Raw genomic sequence first — 25,934 nt, forward strand, 5'->3', positions numbered from 1 at the left:
TCATCTTCAGTTCCTCAGTTCCACGTCGCTTGCAGAGCAAGAGGAGTCGAGGAGCATGTTCCTGTCCCTGTGGCCTCGCCAGGGATCCAGGCCTTGGTTTGGCATCTCACAACTGTTTTTGCCCTCAACACTCTTCCTGCCAATGGCCCATGCACCCTAGAAAGGGTGTCCTGGTTGGAGGTACAGGGGTGGCCCAGCCAGAAGTGGATAAGAGCTGGGAAGATGGTCTTGTAACTAGGCAGCAAAGCATAGACCTGGTTCCATCTTAATCATTTACTCTCTCTTGCTGACCAAACTCAACTTTCCCCCTCCTACTTAACCCCTTTCCTTTATTTTCCACCCTTTTTCTTGTCCCCCTCCCCTGGTTTCTTCCCCTCTTGCCTCGTTGGTTGGAATGATTGACAAAATTAGCAGATCTATTCATGTTACTTTTATTGTGCAGGTCTCAATAAATCCCCCGTGTCCGGGGTGCACCTTAATGAGCTAGTGAGCTGACAAATTTGTTTACTGTAGCTGGAGGTGCCGAGTAATGAAATGCACTTGCGTCTGCAGCTCACTGCTAAACAAATACAGTTTTCTGGGAGCCAGCCTTGCTGGTTGTTTTCTGAGGATGCATCCACATTCCCCAAGAGATTGAGGTGTGTGTGTGTGTGCACATGCACCCTACACGTATGTGTCTTGAAACATGTAATTAATTACACAACCATCCATGGCTTAGTTTTAAAACAAATTTAAATCAACTGTTCCAGTTCCTCCCTTTTCTGGTTATTCATTAAGAATTCTCTGCTTCCTGGACTAACGATAGGAAACCATAACATTCCCGCTTTCCCTTGTGAAAATGGAAGGTTATATACATCCATGGGGGCCTTCCAAGATTCTAAGCAGATAAGAAAGGAAAAAGTGGTAGGGAGGGTTGGGCTAGGAGACTGAAACTGACAAGGCTGAAGTTGATGAGAAGGCTAAATGTTATGGTTTTTAGCTCCTGGCTTGGTTTGGAAAGATGTAAGTAAGCACATGATTAAAAGTGCCCAGTAGTAAGTGACTATAAGCAGGAGACAAGCACCCATGCACAGGCTTTACAGCTAACTTGGTTTGAGGCAAACCTCCCAAGGTATGTTTCCTCAGCTTCCTCTACCTCTCCTGAAAAAGAGGCAGTGGGCACTAAAAGAAACAGTGGGCCTTGTCCTCACTCTCTAGCAGCTGTCACTGCAGGGGTCAGCATGTTGACACTTCCTTGGGCGGGGCAGGCTGGGCCCTCACTGTGTTTGTAGCTTCCTTTGTGAAAAGTTCAGAAGCCTGTCCCAGTGGTCCTGCAACTTATGCCCAGAAGGGGAGCTCTTGGTTCTCCAGTAGTCCCTTGAAAAGTCCCTAAGTGATGATGGCATGGGGGAGTCTAGAGGGGGGAGGGCATCTGTGCTGATATCATGGGCTGAGTGTTTGGTTCCTTTTTGTCTCCCTCCCATCCCTTCCCCCCAACACCTCTAGCCTTCCCATCTTCTTGAGATGTGGACAGAGCCTTCCTGCCTTTGGTGTGAGTCAGCCCCAGGCTGCTTCTCTATGTCTATCTTTCTCTCCTGCACAGTGAATGATGCATCTTGACCTCGTCTTTAACAGTGATTTGTGTATCTGGGGGCGAGGGAGGGATGGGGAAGAGGGAAAGGTGGCAGTTTTAGTGATGGTTTTGGTGTATGGTACTAGCTTCCCAGGGCTGGAGGTAGTGTCTTAGAAAAGAGAAATCTGGGAGTCAGAGGAAGTAGAAAGATAGTCTTGAAGGAATTGGGAGGGAGATGGAGGAGAGATAGTTCAAGTGTAAATCAGTATTTTCACACACCCCTAAATCTCACATTTTCTTACTCTGGGGAGAAGAATCTGTGGGGTAGCAGGGGAAGCAGCTCTTCTTTTGTTGGGTGAGGTCAGGGGAGTTGGACGTGAGAAGATTATTTGTGGTCCAAGTGCTTGGACACGCACACGCTCCGGCACGTGCACACGTAGCAGTCACTGTTTGCTTGACAAAAAAAGCTGGAGTATATTTAGATCCCTCTGCTCTTTTGATTAAGAAACTGCTTGTATCTAGAGATAATAAGAGCCTTGCTCCATAATAAGAAAGTATAGCACCTGAACATCTCCAGCTGTGTACCCCTCTGGTCCTGTTCCTTCCTTTCTATTAAAGAGCTAATTGGTATGGAAATGGTACAGGTATAAACATGAGGGTTTTGTGTCTCATAATTTCAGACCCAGTCATCACCTGGGTGAAATAAATGCCCTGGATCTATGTTACCCCTCCTGCCTCCTATTCTACTCTGGCCTTGGCTTTCTCCCCACCCGCCCCCCTTTTTTTTTGCTAAAATTAAACTTGTTTTAAATTGGGAGTCTGTGAGCCATACATACTGTGCAGCCAACACTGGCTGTGCTGCCTGTCGGGGTGGAAGGCAGGGCTGGCATGGTCACCATCTCCAGACATAGAATTGCTGCAGAGGAGGCCCGAGCATTTGCACGTGCCCTGCCCATGTCACCTGGAGCCACTCTTGATTCAACCTGGCACACCCATCCCCTCATCCTAGCCTTAACTCCCTTCAGCAGACATTGTTGGACTTCAGCCTGAGTGTGGGCCCCTTTCTTTCTTCAGAAGAGCAGAGGAAGTGCTCTTCTTTGACCTGGTAAATTATTTCTTTGGGCCGAGGCTAAGTCATGGATGTAAATTATGATTTACATTGAAATGTATAGATTGATAGAAAATGGTACTCATGATTTACAGACTCAGAAACGTTTTTGTCAGTCCCCTCATAATAGCACTTTGTAGTCAGTGTTGGAAAGGGCAGGGAGTTATGCATGCTGTTTCCCAGGTGAAGAAAGGAGGCCAAGGGCAGCAGCTACCCAGGCAAGGGTCAGGAAGCCAGGAAGGGCTGCCCCTCTGGGCCGGAACCAGGGTCTTCTGACTGTTCACTGTGTGATGTGGTAAACTGGACCTTCTATGGTCTGGGTCTTCGCTTCTGAGTAGCAGAGCTGACTGGGAGTCAGAACTGGGCAGCCCTTTCTAGCCTACAACACAGACATGAGGAGCCCTAAAGAGATCAGCTGCCTGCAGGTCACTTTGAATTACTCATTTCCAAGGAGAGTCTTCTTGGAAGCTCTCAGCAATGGCTGCATTTGGTCTTCGCTTTCCCTGGCTCTAGCCGTCTGTCTCTCTGTACCATGACTTCCCCCACCCCTGTGCCCTTTGTGATAGCCTCATAGCTCCTTATTCTTTAATGTACCAGGCAGTCACTGAGTGCCTGCTCTCTGCCAGGCCCTGTGCTCGATAAAGATAAAGAGAACAGTTCCTGCTTTAGAGGGCTTATGATCTAGTAGGCAGAGTTGAATGTCAAAAACAAATGCAACACAGGGTTTTACGTGCTGTAATCGTGAGAGCTCAGAGGAGGATGTTCTTGGCACTGAGCACTAAATGGTGTAACGCAGCCAAGATGCCTTCTCTAGGGCCAGCTTCCTGGAAGAAGCAGCCTGGAGTTGATAAAACAGCTTGGGCTTGTGTACCGTGCAGGGCTGCCATGAGCAGTGGCCAGGTTGTCCTGCACAAGGTGCTTGGCTGAGGGGGCGTGGAGACTGGAATCCAGCCACTTTGCTCGCTAGTGCAGTGCACCCAGATGAGGGGCTGTGTCTGTCCAGAGGAGGGGTGTGATTTTCTAACTCAGACAAAGGTGTCATCTGGGCTGGCACTGGTTCTGCTAACCACTTTATAGCTATAAAGCTTTTACACATGATATCTCGTTTGATGCTTTCAGCAACCACAGGCAATATGGCAAAGGACAGGTATCCTGTGTCCCAGAGAAGTTCAGTGACTTGCCTGGGGTCACAAGGCAAGTAAGTGACAGAGCCAGGATATCTGTGCTTCGTTCTCCCCCACTCATGTTATGCTGTCAGGCATGGAAGTGGGCAGAGTGTTCAGACGCTGCCGGATCCCCTTGCCCTGCTGCACATCTCACTGCAACTAATGAATTGCTAATACAATTTTCTAGATGATTTTATTTTCATAGTCCCACATTTTAATGTGTTTCCAAAAGCTAGCATTTATTTGCTTAATCTCCCAGTGTAATAGAATCTACCCTGACTTATCATACATGCAGACAATCAGCTAGGCAGAAACTATAGCAAATTGTTTAATGGCTCAGATCTAGTCTTGAGATTTTTAACTTGTGTGCACCAATAGCTTTTCCTGTGTCTCATCCACTTCTCTCCTGCCCTTCCTTCTTTCTTTTTTTTTTAAAGGTTTTATTTATTTTTAGAGAGAGGGGAAGGGAGGGAGAAAGAGAGGGAGAGAAACATCAATATATGGTTGCCTCTCATGTGGCCCTCACTGGGGACCTGGCCTGCAACCCAGGCATGTGCCCTGACTGGGAATTGAACCAGTGACCCTTTAATTTGCAGCCAGCACTCAATCCACTGAGCTATACCAGCCAGGGCCCTTCTTTCTATTTAAAATCTTTTTCCATTCCCTCATCTGTTGGTGTTCAAACACAAGAATAGGGAGTGTGGGTGTGGGGCCTCAGAGCACTCTTGCCTTTGTCTCTGAGCCTGTGTCAGTGTCCTAGTGGCCAGAGAGAGAGCCCCTGATTGAGGCTTGTTGGAGGTCCCAGGAAGGGGAGAGAGACAATGGGAGGGACCTTGTTCCATTTTCTTTCTAGGTGGCAGCTATATCATCTTAAACCTGTCACCGAGGTGCAGATCTTGCTGTCTGGGACTTCAGGTGCAGGGTGCGTCCTGTCTCAGGCCCAGACCCCTGGTGCTGCCATACCACCTTCTTGGATTTCATTCTTTGACTCTTCCTGTCCTTGCAGCCCCTACCCTAGTCTGGTTCCCACCCTCCTCTAGTGGTAGCACAGAAGCCATCAGCTCTCTTTCTGCTTCCAGCCACTTACCCCACGCTGCCCCCAGGGTAATTGCCCCCACATACTGCTAGGATCATGTCAGCACCCTCATCCCTTTGTGGCGCTGCATTGCCTATGGAATGAGGAGTAATCTGTCCCACTTGGCAATACAGCTCTCTGTGATCTGACCCCCAGTAACCTTCCCTGCTGATCCCTGTCCTCTGTCCCCTGCCCCTGAAGTTTGCTTGCGGTGTTTCCTTAACTTGGCTCCTGTGCCCCATGTCCTAGTCCTCGCTTCTCAGTACTTTTCATTTTTCAAAGCCGTTGAGAAAAAATCTCTCAGAATCTGCTCCAAAGCCTCTTGAAGTCGTCCTGTCTTGCCCTCTGGTTGGTTGCTGACTTGATGTCTCCTAATAGTCTGGGACTCTGCTTCTCCAGTCAATCACAGCATATCCCTTGAACCTAGCACAGTGTCTATACTTGGTAATATTCACTGAGTCAGCTGAATGGACCCGAAGTGGGTTCAGGCCATCCAGAGGATGGATGGCATGGGGGCAGCTTCCAGGGGCCGTGGGAAGGTTGAGGGGGCTAAGTGCTGCAGGAGTCTTAGTCTGTCCTGCCAGGTGGTACCGACCCTCAGAGCTCCTCTGGGCCTGGCTTTTTAGACTCAGGGTATTCTATGGGAATGCCTTTCATGTTCCCTCTGACCCAGGCTCCTTCCACCCTGGAAATTTCAGGGGATGTATGAGGAGAAACCTGGCCATGCTTTATCCAGGAAGCCTGGTCCATCTTACCAATTTAGAGCAGCTGTTTGACATCTGGCTTAATCAGGGTTCTCTGTGGGGTGATGTTAGGGGCACAGAGTAGGCCAGCGCTGGGGGCCCTTGGAATGAAGCAGCCAGGGCTGCCGTGTCACAGAACATGTGGCAGATGGACTACACTCCTCGGTATGTTGGCCAGAATGGACTGGACTTGGGGGCCTCATTGTCAGCCATTGGTCTGCTTCTGCCTGGATAGACCACTCCCTTTGGTGTGCCCCTCGATCAAATGGAGCTGGGTTCCCCAACACCTCCCAGAGATCTTGCTGACTGCCAGGGATTTGGAAGTCTGCAGAGAGCCTGCCTGGGATTCTGCTGCCAGTCTACTCCTCCAGCCCAGGTTCTCTAAGCATTGCTAGAGGGGGCCCTGGATGCACTGGGACTCCTGAACCTGCCATGTTTGGAGCTGGCTTGCTTGTGATGTGACTTTGCTTTTGCAGGGGAAGCCCAGGCAGATGAGTGGCAGACTCAGAGGTAGACATGGGCCCAGCCTTGTGGTTTCTGACAGTAGACAGACATATGCATTTTTAGACCTCAGCACTGCCTTTCTCACTGTGCGATCTTATGGAAGTTATTTAAGCTCTCTGCTTTCCCATTTGTAAAAAGAGGAATGAGAATGTCTGCCTTGAAGAGTAGCCAGGAGAGTTTTACATGAGAGTACAGCACAGATAAAGCACCTAGCACAATGCCTATATCAGCTCCCTTCCCTTCTGCTCTCTGAGGCCAGGAACAAAACTGTCCTTTCTTGTATTGTCTCCTGCTCAGCCTTCCCTGGTCCAGGATGCAGGCAGCGTAGATTGAGCATGGCTATAGGTGCCTAGTCTTCTGAGTGTCTACCCAGGTGGCTGTGAGGGCTGGAGGAATAGGGAGGAGTGAGAGGTCTTGCCTTCCCATTGATTCATCCCAAAACCAGCCATGAATGGGACTGAGGTGGGGAGAACAGACTTCCCACTTGCTGTCTCCATGAGTGGACCAGGGAGGCAGCAGGCAGGCTCTTCGTGCAGTCCTTCTCCTCACCCCACTCCCTACCAGGAACTCTGATTCCACACTGAGCAGCCAGTGCTCTGCCCCTTCCCCCTCTCTGGGTTGGGTTGACAAATGCCAGGCCTGCCTACAGGTGATGCAGCCCGGATGCCAGCAAAGAGAGTTAAGCAGACGGGCTTCCTAGGGCGGCTGACATACTCTGGAAACAATCCAAAGCAGCAGGTGTAGGTGCTTCCTCACATGGTGCAGTACCCAGAAAGGCCAGGGCTCCAGAGCAGCGTTGGACAGCGGGCTCACAAACAGGAAAGGGCAGCCTGTCCTTGGAGGGTGCTGTGGGGTGCCCACCCTATTGCCTGTGCTTCAGATCAGCACAGGCAATGACTGGACTGAATTAAACGAAAATCTCATGTTACCCAGCTTAAATTGTTTTGAAAATTGCCCTTTGGTCTTGGAATGAAACCCAAAACCCTTACTATGGTTTTAAGACCCTACACAACCTGGCCCTGTCTACTTCTTTGGCTTTCCCCTACTCTCCCTGCCGCCCAAGCCACACTATTCTCTGTCTCATCCTCCAACCTGCCATGTTTCTCTCCTGCCTGAGTGTTTGCACAGCCACTGTTTCCTCTTCCAGGAATGCTTTCCTCCACTCACCCAGTGTGCTGGGTGACTTCTGTGATGAGAGCAGGGTCCTACTTGTAGAAGGTACTAAAATAATATGTGTTGATTGAATGGACCCTTAAGATGTGTGCTTTAATGAATGGAGAAGTGGGTAAAAGAATAGAACCTGATAGAAGTAGCATGAGGAGAGGACTCTCATCCAGGCTGCTGGGGTGTACATCCCAGCTCTGCTGCTTTGGAACTCCACAGAACTTTGGACAAGTTGCTCAGTCTCTGTGCCTGGATTTCCTTATCTGAAGGGTGAGGATGTAGAGTTAATTACATTCAAACAATAGCTGGCAGATGTTATCTCCGTTATTGTTATTCCTCATAGAGGCCACACTGAAGGCCCACCTCCTGCCCCAGACTCCGAAAAGTCCCTCTGATATATGCCATTTTAGAGCCGTGCCACTGACAGAGCACCCCATAACAATTGCCACCTCACATCTGTTTCTGTGGTGTGTTGGATGAATGCCCCTCTTTCTCCTACTAGACTTTAGGCTCCATAGTGCAGGAAGTGAGTTGACTTTGCCCACCATTGGATCACATACTAGGTGCTCCATCAGCATTGCATGTCTTGGGCGGCCTCTGGGTTTGCCCCTGAGCATGGGATCTCAGGGACACTAGGCCTGGTGCCAGCTCCTGCTCCAGCCTGGATGGGTAAAGAGTGGCCCTGTGCTCTAGTTGCCTGAGGTGTCCCCATTCCTGTCTCCCACAGGCACAGACATGGCTGTCTTCTGTCTGCTGTGCGGGAAGCGTTTCCAGGCGCAGAGTGCGCTCCAGCAGCACATGGAGGTCCACGCGGGTGTGCGAAGCTATATCTGCAGCGAGTGCAACCGCACCTTCCCCAGCCACACTGCCCTCAAGCGCCACCTGCGCTCACACACAGGTAGGCCGGCTGGGTGATGGGTGGATCAGGGTCTCTGGGAACCAATGTCTGGATTTACCTCCAAAAACAGGAGGTGCTGTGCAAAATTAGCCTTCAGCCCTTCTTGCTCAAGGGTTAGGGTGGGTTGGAGGATTCCTCGTGCTGGTAGATGCTGATAGTTCTCCCCATGTCACCATGTGGAACTTGTGTGCCCCATCTCTCAGTGCTCAGCAGAGAGGGAACTCATTAGAAACGTGGTCTTGGGCTCCGCCTCAGAAACCCTGATACTGCATTTGAGGTGGGGTGCAAGACTCAACATTGTTCATAGATATTCTCAAAGAATTCTGAGGACAGTGGACCCAAATCTCATTTTGAGAAAAACCAACCTACTTGGTCTCAAATTCCCTCTGCCACATACCCCCACCCTCTCCCTGGCCCCGTCCCACAGACCCACATTCCCGAGGTCAGCCTCCAGCTCTTAAGGAAGCGTTGCAGAAGTGGTCCTAATTGCTTCACAATAATAGAAGCACATTTTCTCTACTGGGGACTTAACCTTGTTTTGCAGAGTAAACAATGAGCTGTGAAATATCTTCATTTAGCCAGCTCCAGGTGATGGGGAGGAGAAGGGCTGTGAGTCAAGGAGGCTAGACCAGGTGCCACCACACCACCCTCTGGGTTTCAGGGATGGGACACTTAGTCTTTGAGGGCCAAGAGTCATTTCTTCCTTGTATCTGCCCCTCACCCTGCAGTAAGGGAATGGACAACTTAAATTCTGTCCTTAGTCTAAGACAAAAGTGGGTCCTTGTTGACGGTACATGGATAAAAGTTTACCCATTTCTGAATCTGCATGCACCTCTGCTGTGTGTTCTATCCTGGGTTTGGGGTGAGAGGCAGTGATGGGGTGGGGCCAGCAAGACAGATAGGCAGACTCTGTATCTGGGTTTGTGACAGGGTGTATATGCATGTCGGTTAGAGAAGGCATAAAAAACTGGATGCAGACAGGAATGGGTGGGTGAGCACTTTTTCTCCTCATTCTTGAGTCTTGTCACAGCTCAGGGATTAAATAGGCAGGCGACGCCTTTCATGGGTGGCAGCGCTGAACAAGGGAGGGGCTTTCTTTGCCACGGTCTCAGTGGGCCTGTCCTGCCAGCAGTGGGCATCCCCGCCAAGGAGCCTGTCTGAGCTCTGCCTTCTGGATGCCATTCTATTTGGGGGAGCATATTGTCTTAGCATCACCAATTCTGCTGAGAATAATTTAGAATTGCTGGCATAGGATGGGGAAGGTCCAAAGGGCAGGGCCTGACCAAAAGGACTAAGGAGGAAAGAATGCCCTTAAGAACTTCCTCTGCAATGCCTCATAAGCATCCCTTGAAGGTATATGAACTTTCCTGTCAACACCTCCCCCACTCTGTCCCCAAGTTCAGCCTTACCAAATGCCAGTCACCTTCAGCAACTTCTGAGGACACTCTGGGTCAAATCCCCTGGCTTCATGGGACTTGAATGGTCCCAGCCCTGCTAAGTCTACTGAAGGTATGCCCTGCTCTGCGCAGGCCACCTTCAAAGAGCTCAGCTATCAAAATGCCACATACTTCTATGTCAGTCATGGCTCAGATCTGTGGGAAGGGAGACGTAGTTTGGGAGAAGCACTTGCTTAATCTAGGACACGTGGAATGTGTGCCCTGCCTGTGTGTACACACACACACCTATCGATTTCCACACCAGTGAGCCTTTGTACACACAAGCCCTATATGGCTGAGCACACCCCACACAATGCCTCATTAATATTCCGTTGTTCTTGGCCCATGTGCTGCTGGGGCCTGGTATTTAGCATGGGCAGCTGTGTTTGGTAAGTTAGTCCAGCCGTGCTCTTGGCATTGATGGATCCCTGACTCACACGGCTCATCGTATAATAAACTCTCAGCTGTGCTGCATGGAGGGGCATGAGTTGCTGATGGGGATGGAACTGGCGTGGGGAGGATGACACTGGGCCTGGCCCGTACCAGGGAAACCACAAGGTAAGGACAGACCACTGTGGTCACAGGTGCACTGGGCAGGCCGGAGGGGGCTCTGAGTAGTCTCGTTTGTCCTGCACTTAATGTCAAGCTCATTAAAGAGGCTACAGAGTTAATCAACATACCACAAATTGGATTTTGAGTTCCAGAGCCAGTTTTGTGTGCATTATGGCAATGCTGGCATGATTAGCTCTCCGGGTGAGGGTTTCAGACCATGTGCTTGCCATGTTTCCAAAGCTCTGTGTGTGTGCACATGTGTGCACATGTGTGTGTGTTTAAGTTTTTCCTTTTTTTCCCCTGGGCTGACTCTGGAGGTTTCCTATTTAACCTCATTTAACATGTGATCCACTTTGTAATTAAATTATAAAAATCTGATTAAACAAACCTCTCTGTCTTAACCCTTTGTTTTTTAAACTCAGGGCTCTCCCCACCCCCCAGAGGGGAAGGCACAGGCGCCAGTTGCTCCCAGCCAGGTGGCTTCGGATGTACATTTTAATTACCGGGTCTGGCTGAAGTCTCCCATGGCCTTACTTACTTACTTACTTACTTTATTTATTTATTTATTTATTTATTTATTTATTTATTTATTTATTTATACCTTAATGAGGATACAGAATCCTTGATTAAAGTCGTAATCATTGCTGATTCAGTAAGGAGGGGTCGCTGGATGTCAGACAGGCTGTGTGCTCAGCCGTCTACACAGAGAGTGGCATGCCGGCACAGGCACGCACACACCCACCTCACCAGCTAATTAAGACCAGGGTCTGCATGGGCCTCTCCTCCCCTTGGGTTGGGTGGGGCTGGCAGCTGGGGCAGGCAGTCTGCACAGCCCTGGCAGTGAGAGCACAGGCAGGTGCTGAGAACCCCGGATCTGCATGTAAGGGACTCGGTGCACGTGGCTCAGCTAGGGCAGTGCCCCACAGACTGGTGAGAGGTGGCTCTGCTCTCTGAGCTTTTTCCTATCTGACTTCTCAGTGGAATTGCTTCTCCCACCCCTGTATGCCCGCGGTGCTTCTTGCAAATCTTTCACCCATGAGAGAGCCCGCCAGTGGGCAGAGCCCAGAATCCACTCCCCACAGAGCCTTAAAAACCCTTCAGAGCCATCAGAAGAGATGAGAATTTATGTGGGTGCAGGGGCCTGCATTCAAGAGCGGGGAGCTGGGGGTAGCGGCCTGAGAGAAGAGACTAAAATATCATTTTAAAGAGGAAGTGAAGGCACAGGCATGCGAGTCTATAACGAGAAGGACAATTTATGCCCAGGCACGAGCGCAGTTTGACATGGGGATAATGAAAAAACGTAGGTCATTGTGGATGACTTAAACCTTCAGCAGCTGAAGAAAATGTATGAAATGCAGAGGACATTACACGGTTGGCAGCCCCGCACATCTGCAGGGGGACAAGTGAAATACAGTGGGCCATTCTTTACCATAAACTGTGGTTGTTGGAGATGCAGCCCAGAGAAATTGTAATTACAGTGACAAGACGAATCAGCGATATTTAAATATTCATGAACAAAGTCTGGGGTGATCAATCTATCTTTATTGTCTGTGCCTTCACTCCTCTAATAAATAAGTAGCTGAAGTCTTCACCTTTTATCCCACAAAGCCCCCACTTTGGGTACAAAACGAAAAAAGGTTAATGCCCACACCCGAACCCAAGTGCTCACCTTCCAGGGACATTGGAACACACAGCAAGGAGGCCGAAGCACACAGCTTCCAGGCCGAGGAAAGGCAGTTCTCCCCGAGCTTCACATGTCCAACATCCCCGAGTGTCTGCTCTGGGTTGTCCTTGTGTTTCACGCTGAGGCTTCAGGGATGCACGGAGCTCCCTTTTTATCCTTGAGGTGCTTCCATTTAGAAGCATGGGGGCATGACAGTGGACACAGCACAACATGTCAGTTAGCAATCGGAGACGTTTCCAGTGTCCAGGCTCTGGAACCAGACCAGACTCGGCTACTTGCTTGCTATTTAACCTTGGAGACTATGTTTAAGCATCTCTAAGCATCTGATTTTTCTCATCAGTAAAATGAAAATAGTAGCAATATGTTTCTTGTAATATAGTTGCAGTGATTACATGATATGATCCATGTGAAGTTCTTAGTACAGTAGGGAGCACTCAACAAAGATGTGGGCCATTTTAATTAGAAAGTGTCATAAAAATTATACTACTACTGCTAAAAGAACAAAATGCTGGACTTTTTTTCCTCATTGGGGACAGAGAAGAAAGTGTAACTCATTTTGCCTGAGGAGCTAAAGAGAGGCTTCCAAATGGGGTGATTTTTGAGCTGGGTCTTGAAGGATGACTAGGAGTTTGCTGGGGAGAGACAGAGAAATCAGGCAGAGAGAACAGCTGTGTAAAACCGGAAGAGGAAAAGAGCAGAAGGCATTTGGGGAATAATGTTCTCATCATTCCCCAAATTGGAGGGACTTTTTAAAATTAGGTTTGTCAGGCCAGAGTGGTTTGTCATACCACTCTGACCAGAGGGAAGAAAGAGAGGTCATCAGAAGCAGAGAGGTGAGGTATCAGAGCCCCCAGGTCTGCTCTCCCTTGTGGGAGCCTGCCTTCTGGGGACTGCTGTTCATCGCTAAACCAAATGGGCTTTCTTTTCCTGAGACTGGCCCATGACCCATGGATGACCACTGGGCCACAGGAAGGTATGGACATGTGTGAACACGTACTCCCTGTTCATGTTGGGGAGCCGGCAGAGGCTGGGCGTCCTTGTGTCATTTTTACAGGTGGTGAATGCAGGCAGTCTCCTCCTGGTGTACTGAATTTGCCCTGCTCTCCCCTAAAGTGGGAGCAGAGGATAAGCAAGGGTGTGAACAAGTCCCTTGTCTTCACAGGCGACCACCCATATGAGTGTGAGTTCTGTGGCAGCTGCTTCCGGGATGAGAGCACACTCAAGAGCCACAAACGCATTCACACGGGCGAGAAACCCTACGAATGCAATGGCTGTGGCAAGAAGTTCAGCCTGAAGCACCAGCTGGAGACACACTATAGGGTGCATACAGGTACTGAGGGCCAGAGACGACACCTGAGCTGGGTCTGGAACCTGCATGGGGGTGGGGTGGGGGACAGATGGTTTCCCAGAGAAGCCCAGGTCTGAACCAAAGAGCAGAACAGGTTCTGTTAAGGCTTTGTATGTTGACCCGAGTGCCACTGACCCCTTGAAAGGCTGAGGCAGACCTTGCTAATCATTCAGGGCACCCTTTCTGTGAACCCAGACTAGTCCCCCACACAGCTATGCCAATAGTTCACAGATCATGCAAGATCATGTCTATTTGTGAATCCTGAATTAGGTTTCCTCAATTAGCTGAAAGTGAAGGTCAGGATAATTCTTTACTTGATGGTTACAACAAGAATTAGAGGGCATTGAGTTAGGTTATGATGAGGGTTACAGTTAGGTTCTGAGATCAGAGGAGCAGATATATTTATTAAACCTTGTGTGTGTATAATGTTTTACCATTTCAGTGGGACTTCACATTCCTTTTTACATTAAAGAAATGTGAGCTACTGTCCTCCCGGGGGTCTGAGGATAGAACAAGTGGAAGTGGTCCCCTTACATCCAGAACTGCCAGAGTGAATGCCAGAGCTGGACTGCACCTGCTTGTGGAAGTCAATTTTGCACATCTCTTCCCAACTGCAAGTTCAGTGGCATCACCTTGGTTTCTTAACATTGGCCATGGTGGGCATAGTCACAACATGGCCATGGGCAAATGCTATAAATCCAGGCTTCGGGGGGAACCAGTAGTTACACATTTTATCACCAGTACACCACTGGTTGGGGGAAGGTAGATATTCAGAAGGAGTTCCTCTGAGGATAAGAGGCAGTGGAATCTGGCAAACTAAGAAGGCCCCCTGGATGAGGGGAGATAGCTGTGCTTTGAGAGGAGAGGAGAGGGGATCTCTGTGGGAGGGTTGGAGTGGGCAGAGGGAACAGTAAGCAGAGGCTACGTGTTGTCATAACTCTGCATCAGCTGCAAGGAGGGGATGGAGTGCTCATTGCTGACCACTAGAGTGATCCAGAGGATTCCCCAGAGCCCCGGGGCTTCCTTAGCCCCTTGTTGGGTATATGACCTGGCAGGTGGATCATTAAATGCATTGGCAGTGACTATTGTAAATAGCAGGTCAATAGTTAGATCACTTTGGCTGTTCATTACTTCATTATTTGCTGGGCCTCTGCATGGAAGAGTATTGATAGCGAGATGGCTGGCCAGTTAATTACCGTATTGAAACAAGGCTCCCTCACGCACTCTGCTCAGCTCCAGGGGACTCTGACAGAGGGGCAGTTGGGTAACAGCTAGTCCGTGGCTGTGCCTGCCCAGGTTTCCTGTCCCTCCTCCATTTTAAGCCCAGAGGGACAGTGGGGTCCAGGACCTCATGTGATGACTAGCAAGCCCCAGATGCAGCTTGTTTGAAGGATGGGGTTACCTCAGTTTCACCCCATCTGTACTCCCCACTATCTGTAGCCCTGTTCTCCTAGAAAGGACTGCTGAAGAGCCATCCCCAAGGAAGTTGTGGGCCTCCAGTGCCCTTTCTAGACCTCCATTTCCCTCCTTTGGAGAGGAGGGATCTGTGCTTCTGGAGAGTGAAGAAGAAGAAGGCCAGGGGCTAGAACTGTGCTACAAACCTGCAGCCACCAGCTATATGTGGCATTTAAATCAGTTACAGCAAAATCATATGAAAAGCATAGTTCCCAGTCACACTAGCCATAGTTCAAGGCACTCAACTGCCACATGGACTAGCGGCTACCCTCTGGGGTGATGGCATCTACTATGTGGAAAGTGCCGCACTAGAGGTACAATCTCCGACAAGCCCACAGGTGGACTGAGGGCCCAGAGTGTCCCTGTGAAGGCCCTCACAGCCTCTCCCTCTGTCCTCCTTCCACAGGTGAGAAGCCCTTTGAGTGTAAGCTGTGCCACCAGCGGTCCCGGGACTACTCGGCCATGATCAAGCACCTGAGGACGCACAACGGCGCCTCACCCTACCAGTGCACCATCTGCACAGAGTACTGCCCCAGCCTCTCCTCCATGCAGAAGCACATGAAAGGCCACAAGCCTGAGGAGATCCCACCTGACTGGAGGATAGAGAAGACTTACCTCTACCTGTGCTACGTGTGAAGCCAGGCCAGGCGGGGGCAGAGAAGTGGGAGTGAGAAGAGAAGAGTTAGAGCAGGATGAAGTCAAGGAAGGATTGTGCACAAAAACAGAACAAACAAAAAAACAACAAAAAAAACACATACATACATATGGATAAGAGAAAAAGAAGAAAAGGGAAACCTGATAGGTGTCTAGCCTTGGATTCTCTGGGGCTCCAGGTGACTTGGAAACCTGGCCACAGCCCCTTTCAGGGGCCTCCATCCTCCTCTTCTGGCTGGGAGGTGACCTGGTTTTCTTGAGTGGGGTGGAGGTGGTTTTGTTCAGCTCAGATGGTGGTATGTGTCTCTCTTCCCCCTACCCAGACCCTCTTTTTACATCCAGAAATGGAGGCTAGGGAGAAGGTAAAGGGTGTTCTGGTCAGAGCCAGACAGTTTCTGTCTGCCATCCTCTGACTCTCAGAAGGAGGCTGGGGGTGGAAGCAGGGACCTGCAGAGGGCGGGGCCAGGCTCACAGAGTGGCAGCCCTCATCGGCTGGGGGTGCATTGGAGTGGGAAGGGCTCTTCCCTTCCCATCACTCTGTTCACCTATTGTGTCCCTCTGCTCTTCCCCATCTGCGTGTCCCCTCAAGGTCTTCAGGAGCCTCATGGCTCCAGCCTCTCCCCCAGCTCTTTGTCCCTGTCTCCCCTTGACCCCTGTCCTCCAAGTCCAGGGAGTGCCCAGCCCCCATGGATGAGGCAGGGTCTCCCTCCTCCTCCAGCTCCATAGTCAGGAAGCTGTGTCTGACCCCAGAGTCCCACTCCCACCCTTAGCTTCTGAGAACACAGAACAGATAGAATAGCCCACCCTTGGAAAGCCCTGCTCTGAGCGAGATTTTCTGCCAAGATGCTTTTGCTTTCCACATGGAAAAACCTAACTAAATACATGCGGTCCCACCACACAGGCAGACACGAATCCCCAGCACCCTGAGCTCAGTCCCTAGGAGGAGGAATCCATGAAAGGGTTCGTTGTCCAAGTGGAGGATGGGGATGTCCTTCTCCAGAAGTGCCCTCCACCTGGAGAAGGGAACACCTGCCCAGGAGTCAGGGTCAAGGTACCGGCCAAGGGAGGGCTCTGCGGAGTCATTCTGGGGACACTTAGAACCACCCAGACCTGGTGAGTGCAGTGGAAAACCCAGGTGGACAAGGTGGCCCAGAATTCCCGGCTCATAGTGCACTCCCCCCACTTCCACAGGGAGGAAGAAGAGGAAGAGTTGTTGAAAGCGCTTTGGCCTTGTGTTCTTTTCTGTGTCCTCAGTTCCCCTGTTAGCACATTGTACTTGAATTACCTCAGTTTTTTGTGACCTCATGAGCTTTTGTAACCCCTTTATCCCTTTTTTGGTTGGGGGTTGGAGGGATGGGGAGGGTATTCTTTTCTGTTACTTGTGTAAATTAATAGTTGGTTTAATACCCATCAGCTGGCCAAGACCCCCATGCCGGAGCACTGGAAGGAGCTGTACTCAAGGAAGGATCAAGGACCGAGTGCTCGGGATGTGCATGTGGGGCTGGGTCAGCAGCGGTTGGGGGAGGGGTGGTGTCCCGGGGGTCTCCGGAGTCCCTGTTGGCTCTGCCCAGGCATGAACTCGTCGTGCCCAGCATCAGTTCAGCCTGTGACACTCTGGACAAGACCCCCTTTCTGACAATTTGCTGGGTCATTCGGGTCTGGGGGCCTGTGTTGCTCACATCCTTGTGCTTATGTGGCCCTGCCTCTGTGTGCATTATCATTACCAAAATTGGTCTGTTTTCCTGGCTGCTGCACGCTGTTCCAGTCTTGGTTTTGTTGCGTTGGGGTGGGAGTGTTGTTTTTCTGAAAGCTACCTCTTACGTTTGTCCAGTTCTTTTGTCCCCCTTTCTGCCTCTGGCTCTGCTGCTCTGCTCCCCTTCTCCCCAGTCTCCCCACCCTGATTTTGGGAAAGCACATTTGCATTATTTGTGTTCACTGTGGGAGGGGCTGTCATTTCATCTCATGCTTTATTTGTAAAAGTTTTTTTTTCTTTCCTTTCTCTCTCTGAGAAAGTTGTGGCTGCGTTATCTTAGGTTTTAAGAAAGTGGTTTAGGGAAGTGGTTTGGGGAGAAGGGTTGTGAGGAACATAGGGAAGTCGGAGGGACGGGTGCTGCTGTGACCACCCCCCTCCCCCGTCCCTCAGCACCACCCGTCCTGCCTCCCCTGCAATCTTGCCCACCAAATCTGAAGGCCTTAAACATTGTGTTGGGGGTGTATTAACTGGGGGGGAACTGTGTCACTAGACTGTTGATTGGGGATGTTAAAGTAGGGAGGATGCTATTTTGCGATTGTAATAATGACTTAGTGCTTTGGAAAGAAAAAACGGTTAAACTTGAAATATGTGACTAGAGCAGTTGTTGTGTCTATAATGTGAAAAGAGTGAAATCTTTGGGGGAGGAGCCATCTGTAAGAAATCATTATGCACTATTGCTTCCTCCCCCTACCTGGGAAGGAAGGAGGACTGCCTGGCCCTCAGGGGATCTGTACATCCCAGAAAACAGTACTTTAACAGCAAGATGTCATTCAGCTTTGGTGGGGAAGGGGAAAAAAAATCAAACTATTCCATAGACCTAGCTGACACCTCGCCCTGTTCCCCGACCCTTCCCATGCAGGCTGGGTCTCCTCCCCTGTTCATAAAAGCTGAAAGGGTTGAGCTAATCTAAAAATTGTACTATTTTTGTAACGTTTGTTAGTTCCTGTGTCAGTTCTGCAGGACCTTGCCCTTTCCTTTTGTAATGTGAATAGGAAAAAAAAAAAGACAAAAAAATCCCTACCACCACCACCACCAAAAAGATATCCCTTTGTGTGTATGTGTGCGTGTGTGCTATTTGTGCAAGGTCGTGTGTTGAATCACGCAGTATTGTAGTCGGCTGTTGCAGCATTGGATGGTACTAAGTCAGCGCCTGTCTGTCCCCACTGTCCCTGAGGAAACCCTGACAGGGAGGCAGGAGAGAGGGGCAGGACGCACGGTTTCTGGAGGACACTGGGTGGGAGACTTCTCTGTCTGTGTTTGCTTCATTCCCCCCAGCGCCCCCATGAAGACTTGGACACCCCAGACAGAGTCCAACATGCCTCTTTTTTAGCTTCCCATTCACAAATGCAATCCCACCTTGCCAAGGCTTTCTTGGCCAGCCTAATGGCCAAGGTGAGAGTCGAAAGTTATCTGGAGGCTTTAGATGTATCCGGATAAAGGGGGCTGAGGAGGCTAGGAGGGTAGAGGCTTCTCCCCACGAAAGTGAGATCTGAGTGGTTTTACTCCCCTCTTCTTTCTGCCAACTGCTGACAACCCTACTCACTGCTGCCTTATCCAGCATCTAAAAATGTCTCCAGTCCATGTCTCTTGATGCTTTTGGTGACATTTACCCCTTACTAATGTGCTTTTCCCCTCTTCACTCCTTCACTCATTCAAAGCATTAAAATCCTATGTGTGTATATAGGATAGACAGATATATATATATATACACACACATATATATATAGTGAGATATATATATATATATATAGCAAGAGAGAGATATAAGATAGTAAGTATCAGTGCTGCTTTGGAGGAGGCCACAGATATGAGGAAGGGGCACAGGGGTGGGTAGGGGAGGCTGGGAGACCCCGTGATTCAGTACAATCCAGGGATACAATGTGGGCTTGTTTAATCTTTGTGCCTGAACAGTTTTCCATGTTTAGGGGGGAAAAAAGGAAAAAATTCTGCTGCAGTTTTTCACAAGTGTATGGTACCCTTCAGGATGCTATTGGTACAGCCAGCTGCCGGGTGTTGGGGTGTTGAGGCCCGGGAGGGAGAAGGCCCTTTGGGTTACCTCCTTCCAGGGGAGTGAGCAGTGATGGGGGTGGTCTCTGGACTCCATCTGTGAGGCGTGGCAGGGGGCGGACTTGTGACCAGTTCCTTGCAAGCCCAGTAAGAGTGAAAACTGGGGGCACAGGATGTGAGACAGAAAAGCAGGAAAAGATCAGACTGTTGGTTCATTTTTCCTGGGCCTATGTTACATTTTTTTTTCTCTCCTCCCATCTTGCTTCCTCCTTCCTGGAGCTTCATGGCAGGCAGCACTTACCTGGATATTTCAGCAGGAGGTTAAAAAAGCCAGACCAGCCCTTCACAGTGAAACTGATGGGTGGAGGAAAAAGGCAGAGCTGGCCTGGAGAGGAGTGGGAGACAGACCAGGGAGGTTGGGGTGTCGCGGGGAGGGTAGGGAAAGAGGTGTACAGGCCTGAGAGCCAGCAGCCCTGCCTCCCTGAGTCCTTGGTGTCCCACTTGTAGACAGGGTACCTGCCTCCTGGTGTGTGTCCTAGAATTTGTCCACAAAGTGTTATGCATGATTTTTGTAAGGTGAAGAAGCCGTGGTGGTGCACCCTGACATCAACCCATATATATAAAGATAAATATATATATATATATATATGTATGTAAATTATAGCACTGAGGGCCCTGCTGCCCTGCTGGACCAAGCAAACTAAGCCTTTTGGTTTGGGTATTATGTTTTGTTTTGTTACTTGTTTTTGTGGCTTGTCTTATGTCGTGACAGCACAAGTGCCAGTCCGATTGCTCTGTACTACAGATAGTGTTTTTAATTAATTGATGTTCTAGTTCATGTCTACCTCAGCACCTCCTCTTAGCCTAATTTTAGGAGGTTGCCCAATTTTGTTTCTTCAATTTTACTGATTACTTTTTTGTACAAATTCTCTCTCTCTCTCTCTCCCTCCCTTCCTCCCTCCCTCCCTCCCTCCCTCCATCCCCTCTCTGCCCCTCTCTCCCTTCCCCCTTCTGCCCTCTTCCCCTTCCTCCCCTCTCATTTCTGTTTGTTCCATTCTCTCTCTCCCCACCCCCTCCTGCCCCTGACACAGCCCAGTGACCCCGAAGTTGTGCTTGCCAGTCATATCTGTCCTGGTCCCCAAGCAGTTCCCTCAAAGTTGTGCGGTCCTGGTTGCAGCTTTCCGCATCTGCCTTTGTTTTGTGTAGATTGATGCGTTTCTTTGTAATTTCAGTGTTCTGACAAGATTTGAAAAAGAAAAAAATGAATTTACTGCTGCAGGTTTTTTTCTCTCTCCATGTGTCACTAAGTGAAGTTTGTGCCTTCTATAGCAAAGAGAATATTTTTTACATCCTACTAACAGTAGATTTTTTTGTAGTGAACATTTTTTGTATTTTTATTTATAAGTCTCATAAGAAAAATAGCAATGTTCAGTTGTATACCTTGAATCTGCAGTTAGAAGAGAATAAAGTTAATTCAGTTGTCTCTGGCTTGAAGTGTCCCCATTTTTAAAGCCTGGTTTGTCTTTTCTCCCTTTTCTTGGGTGGGAAATATGGTAGAGGAACTGAGAGTTCTGTCTGGGGTGGGGGAAGAGAAAGCTCTGGATGATACACATGCAGCCTTATTATGTGTTACTTTTATGCCATATTTACCAGGCACATACCCACTCCATGACATATTTTTCTAATACTTTAAAAAAAAATAGTGTTGGGCCTTGGCCAGGTGGCTCGGATTGGTTAGAATGTCATCTTGATACACCAAGATTGTGGCTTCAATCCCCAGTCAGGGCACATACAAGAATCAACCAATGAATGTATAGGTAAATAGAACAGCAGATTGATGTCTCTCTCTCTCTCTCTCTCTCTCTCTCTCTCTCTCTCTCTCTCTCTCTCTCTCTCTCTCTCTCCCTCCCCCTACCTTTCTCTAAAATAAAAAAAAAATTAAAGATTTTATTTATTTTAGAGAGAGTAGAAAAGAGGGAGAGAAACACCAGTGTGTGGTTGTCTCATGCGCCCCCTACAGGGGATCTGGCTCATAAGCCAGGCTTGTGCCCTGACTGGGAATTGAACCAGCAACCTTTTGGTTCACATGCCAGCACTCAATCCATTGAGCCACACCAGCCAGGGCATAAAATCAATAAAATTTTTAAATAGTGTTAAATACAGTACTATCATTTGATTCTTGGCACAATACAATGCATGAAGTAGGCACTGGTTCATTTATTTCTTGAACACAGGCATTCATTCAGTAAGTTGGACCAGTTACTGTTGGAGGCCTTGGCAGCACAGCTGGGCTGGAACAGATGAACCCCTGCCCTCAGGAGGCTGATATTCTAGTTAGCCACTGAGTCAAAATCTGTACACTTCAGTTATTACTTTCTTGGGATCACATAGCTGGTAAGTCTCCAAGTCAGAACTTGTAACCAATCTGACATCAAATTAGTTTTCCCAGGACTCCAGAGGCAAGACTGTCTTCTGTTTGGTCTTTATTAATAGAGACATTTTTAACTTCTTAGCTTAAACAAGCTTCGGAAATCAGTCAACAAGAAGCTACCACCCAATTTAAGGTCCCTGGGTCTGTGGCAGCCAAGCTCTGAAGAAAGGAGATTGAAATAGGTGGCAGGTGGAGGCCCAAGCCCAGCATCACCACTGGGAAAACAGAGCATTTCCACAAAACTCGGGTGCCATTCCCTCCCATCTCCTCTCCCTGTCTCTGGGCCAAGGCTTCCTCTCTAGACCTTGCTTCTTCCCTCTCACTGGGGATGGGAGCTCTGCTCTTGTCTGGACCTGGAAAACCAATTCCACCCAATCCTAGGTGTGCTGGCTCAGTGCCTCTGCCCAAGGCCATCCTGCCCGCCCTGCTCTGACCAAAGCAATCCATCTGCTCACTAAAACCTGGGGGCACAGTGACGATGGCTGCAGGGCCCTCCTGGGGTGGGAAACAAGGCTCGGGCCCGGCCTGACCTGCATTATTGGGTGTCACTGGGAGCTATCACTCTGCACCCTGCTGACATGGCAGTCTGTGAGGAAAGGCCCATTCTTTGCCCCACCCGGCTGCCTGCTCTGGGCATGGGTTAGAAGAGTAGCCTTTTAGCCCCCTTGGCTCCTGAGGTCTGGGGTCTGCAGGACCCTGGGGTCCCTGAGTGGAGAACCACATGGGGCTACACTTAACCACCCTGAAAGCCCTTCCCAGGAACAAGACACCAGGGCATGTTCCCAGCCCCTCTTAACCCAGCTGGCTTTTCTGTCTGGCTTTACTTTTCTCCTGTCCTTTCCTCTCTACTCTTCTCTTTCATCGTTCCTTTCCTTTGTCTCTTCTTTCACCTAATCTTTCTTCCCTTTCTCCACTCCTGTCTTTCTCTCTCGTTATTTCTCATGTTTTTTTTCTTTTCCTTTTGTGTCTCTGTCCCACATTCTTTCTTTCTCTCCCCATATTTCTCATCTCAGAAAAAAAGCCTCCTCTCCCAAAAATACATTTGATTTGATTTTGAGCCTCTGTCCCCATTCCTCCATGCCATCCATCCACCCATCCCTTTCTTCTCTGGGTCCCCACTGATTCCCCAGGCCTCACGCTCCTCCCCCATGCTCCCTCCCCGCACAGGCCTCAGCTTTCTCTTGACAGATGGGAGGGCAGTGAGCACTCCCTCTTTAAAACAACATTTAATCACCGTTTTCTGTTCTTGGACATCAAAGCTGGGGCTTAGGCACTGCACTGGGGTCGCTGTGGTGCAGGCTCTGGGGGAGAGGAGGTGAGTGAATAGGGGCCAGGCTGAATGGGCTTTGTGTGGCCGTCAGGGTCTGCCTGCTTTACGTGCTCTTTGACCCAGATATGATCTCATGGAGAGAAAGGGGCCCTGGCCAGGCCAGCCTGAGAACGCTCCTCCGTCTGACTCTATCCTCCTCCCTCCCTCCTGAGGCCAGACCACAGCTGCCCTCTGCCCCAGCCCTGCAGCAGTGGGCAGCCTCCTCCAGGACAGGGCTTGCCAGGAGGGCACTCTGCTGGGGTCAGCAGAGGGGTCAGGCAGCCAGGAGGAGGGCTACATTCCTCCTGAGTGTGTTTCCAAGGATATTTGGTGGGAGCCCCCCCACATACAATGTCTCTTCTGGCCAGGGGTGCTTGGGTTCAGGTGGGTACTTGGGTTACATATGAGCCTTAACAGCTCTCCTTCCAGCCACTCTGACAGGCTCCCTTCTGCGCAAAGGTGGGAGCCATTAGAGACCTGCTAAAGGCTTGAGCAAGATGTGAGAAGAGGGACATGTGGCACTAAGTCCAAGGCCACCGCCTTCCCCATCCAGTTCCACATTGCCAGACTCCCCACAGTGCTGTGGGAGGAGAGATGACTGGGGCAAGCAGAACCCCAGCTCTCTGCCTCCCTCCATTCCAGCCTTTGCTTTCTCTCTGCAGCCAAAGGGATTTTCCAAAAATGCAAATAGCATCATGTCATTCCTTTGACTAAAGGCCGGGGTGGCTCCTCATTACTCTTAGGATGGAATTCAAACTCCTTAACAAAGCTCACAAGACCCCTGGTGACAGAGCCCCTGTGCTCACCCCCATGTGACCTCATCTCAGAATCACCTACATGTCCTCTGGCCACCCCATACTCGATGCTCCTGACACCCGGACCACAGATGATTGCTGGAAGACACGGAGATCTGCCCCACTCTGGGCACATGCAGTGTCCTTTTGTGGGAATGGCACCAACACGCACACTCACTCCCTTCTGCCTGGTTATCTCAGCTTCTCACTATTCAGGTCTCAGCTCCAGCCTTACCTCTCTCAGGAGACCTTCCATAGCCACCTAGCTGGACTGGGGCTTCCTGTGCAGAGCTTCTGTGGTACCAGTTTCCATAGTGCACATAACCACCTGCTTTCTTAACTGTTATCATTACCCCAACTTTAAGCTTTTTGTGGGGCAAGAACTCTGCATTAATTATCTTCCTGTTCCCAGATCCTAATGCTGTTTGGCATGCTATATGGACGCAATAAATCTTTGTTGAATAAATGAATGAAAGAAGGAGGTAGGGAAGGAGGGAAGCAATTAGTATTGGAGCTGAGGTTGCAGTTGCCAAGGGATGGTGAAACCAGATAATCCTGTGCCTATCACCTGCCCGCCCAGGCACCTCCACGTGCATGCACGTCACCAGCTGCACAGAGACGAAAGCACAGGCACTCCTGATTCCCCTCACATGTGTCCTATCAGTTCACAGAGACACCTAAACAGTGTTTGCCATGTGCAAAGGGAGGAACACCCAGCACAAGACAGTGCACATCACAGGCAGAGCACTGCCCAGGCATTGCTGTGTGTGTACAGGTGTGCACGTGTGCTCATGCAGGTGAGACCAAGATGGGCAGGGGTCCCCTAACAATCTCTAGTTCTGGGCCCACCATCCTCACTCCCAGGCCTTGGCCCTCTTGGGCTGGTAGGGGGGCAGGCTCCTCTCTGGGCTGTGTTTTCTGCTCTCTGGGGGGTGCCTCAATGAAAGTGAACTCACTCATTTAAACCTGACTCTCCACCCTGCAGTCCCCTGCAGCGCTAATTACCCTGTAGTTCTAAACTGATTGCTGTACACTAAGCTTAAGCCCTCCTTTATTTATTTACTGACTACATTAATAGCAAAGCCACTGCTTTCAGCTGCCCCCAACTGTATGCCGGCTGTCTGCACCTTGTTCTTATGCATCTCCCCAGGGAGTTGGGCACAGAGAGGCAGCCTGGCACACAGCCCCCAAATCTGCTACCCTTACTGAATCCCTGGGACCAGACAACAATGAGAAAATCATTGCCTTTGTCCACACATACTCCAGACCCAAGAAAGAGGGCACCTTCTCTGCTTCGGACTCCTCAGTAGAGTGGGAGCACACAACACACCCCAGTTTACCCACCAGGAGCTTCCCTTCAGCTTTCACAGCTCCTGTGAGGTGCTGAGCACCAGCCACATTTTACAGTTGGGTAAACTGAGGCTGTGACCCTGGAGCTGTCAGTGCTGCCTGTGAGACTTGAAGTAAGATTGTGAATTCCAGCAGCTCTGTTCTTTCCTCTCTGTACACTGCCTGTCAGAGAGATGTCCTCCCCTCTCCTGGCCCCCACCCACCCAGATCCGCCAATCTCCTTTCAGTTGTATGTTCTCAGAGCTTCGACTCTTTGCCATGAGGAAGGAAGTCCTGTGTTAATCAAAACCTCTACCTGCCAGCTTTTCCTGTCTGGTTCACATGCTTGCCCAGAATTTGCTGGTAATTCAGGCACTAGAGCCTTTCCTTCATACTCAGTGGCCTTTCCGAAGGGCAGACCTAAGTCAAACCTTAGTCACCCCACTACCTTCCTCCACCATTCATATTTGGGCAAGCCTGGGGAGTGGAGGCCTGCTGCACGCTCCCTGGGGATAGTGTCCTGCCTGTTCTCTTATTCCGGGGTGCATTCATGCCCACAGCCAGGCACTGGCTACTTCTCTGAGTGCCCTCCTGTCCCATGGTAAAGCTGGGCCCTGGACTTAGGGCATGGCAGCATTACGAAGACCAGATGGGCACCATCAAGGCTGCAGCATATGGACCCATGGAATCAAACACTCAGGCTCTCCTTTGATTTGAAATAGCCTGATGGCTGCTGTGCTGGACCACCCCTAAGGAAGGGGGGCAGTTGGGGTCTGGCAGAAAGAACCTGGGGTTCAGAGTCAAGATGTCCTTGGTCTGAGGTCACGTCTGCCATTTCCTGTGTGACCTTGACTACATCTCAAAATCACTCTAAGATTCTGTTTCCTCCACTGCAAAATGGGGCAGAGTAATGCCTGCCCTGTCTACTCTCAGGACAACCATCTACTGAGGTATAAGCCAGGAGAATCAGCT

General features: G+C 49.9%; 1 protein-coding gene across 3 annotated transcripts in view; it reads left to right on the top strand.

Moving 5' to 3' along the window:
- The window catches only part of ZBTB16 (zinc finger and BTB domain containing 16), a 189,948-nt gene extending 171,850 nt beyond the window's left edge, over nt 1–18,098 (top strand). For all 3 annotated transcript variants that reach the window (XM_045836960.1, XM_045836968.1, XM_045836975.1), the window contains exons 5-7: nt 8,040–8,210; nt 13,045–13,212; nt 15,092–18,098. In XM_045836960.1, coding sequence (XP_045692916.1) covers nt 8,040–8,210; nt 13,045–13,212; nt 15,092–15,321 — 569 coding nt within the window. In that variant the 3' untranslated portion in view covers nt 15,322–18,098. The remainder of the gene's footprint in view (nt 1–8,039; nt 8,211–13,044; nt 13,213–15,091) is intronic.
- The last annotated feature ends 7,836 nt before the right edge of the window (nt 18,099–25,934 follow it).

The sequence above is a fragment of the Phyllostomus hastatus genome, unplaced genomic scaffold (assembly GCF_019186645.2).
Source record: "Phyllostomus hastatus isolate PE091 unplaced genomic scaffold, TTU_PhHast_1.1 phas_contig_113, whole genome shotgun sequence".
In the NCBI taxonomy this organism is placed as follows: domain Eukaryota; kingdom Metazoa; phylum Chordata; class Mammalia; order Chiroptera; family Phyllostomidae; genus Phyllostomus; species Phyllostomus hastatus.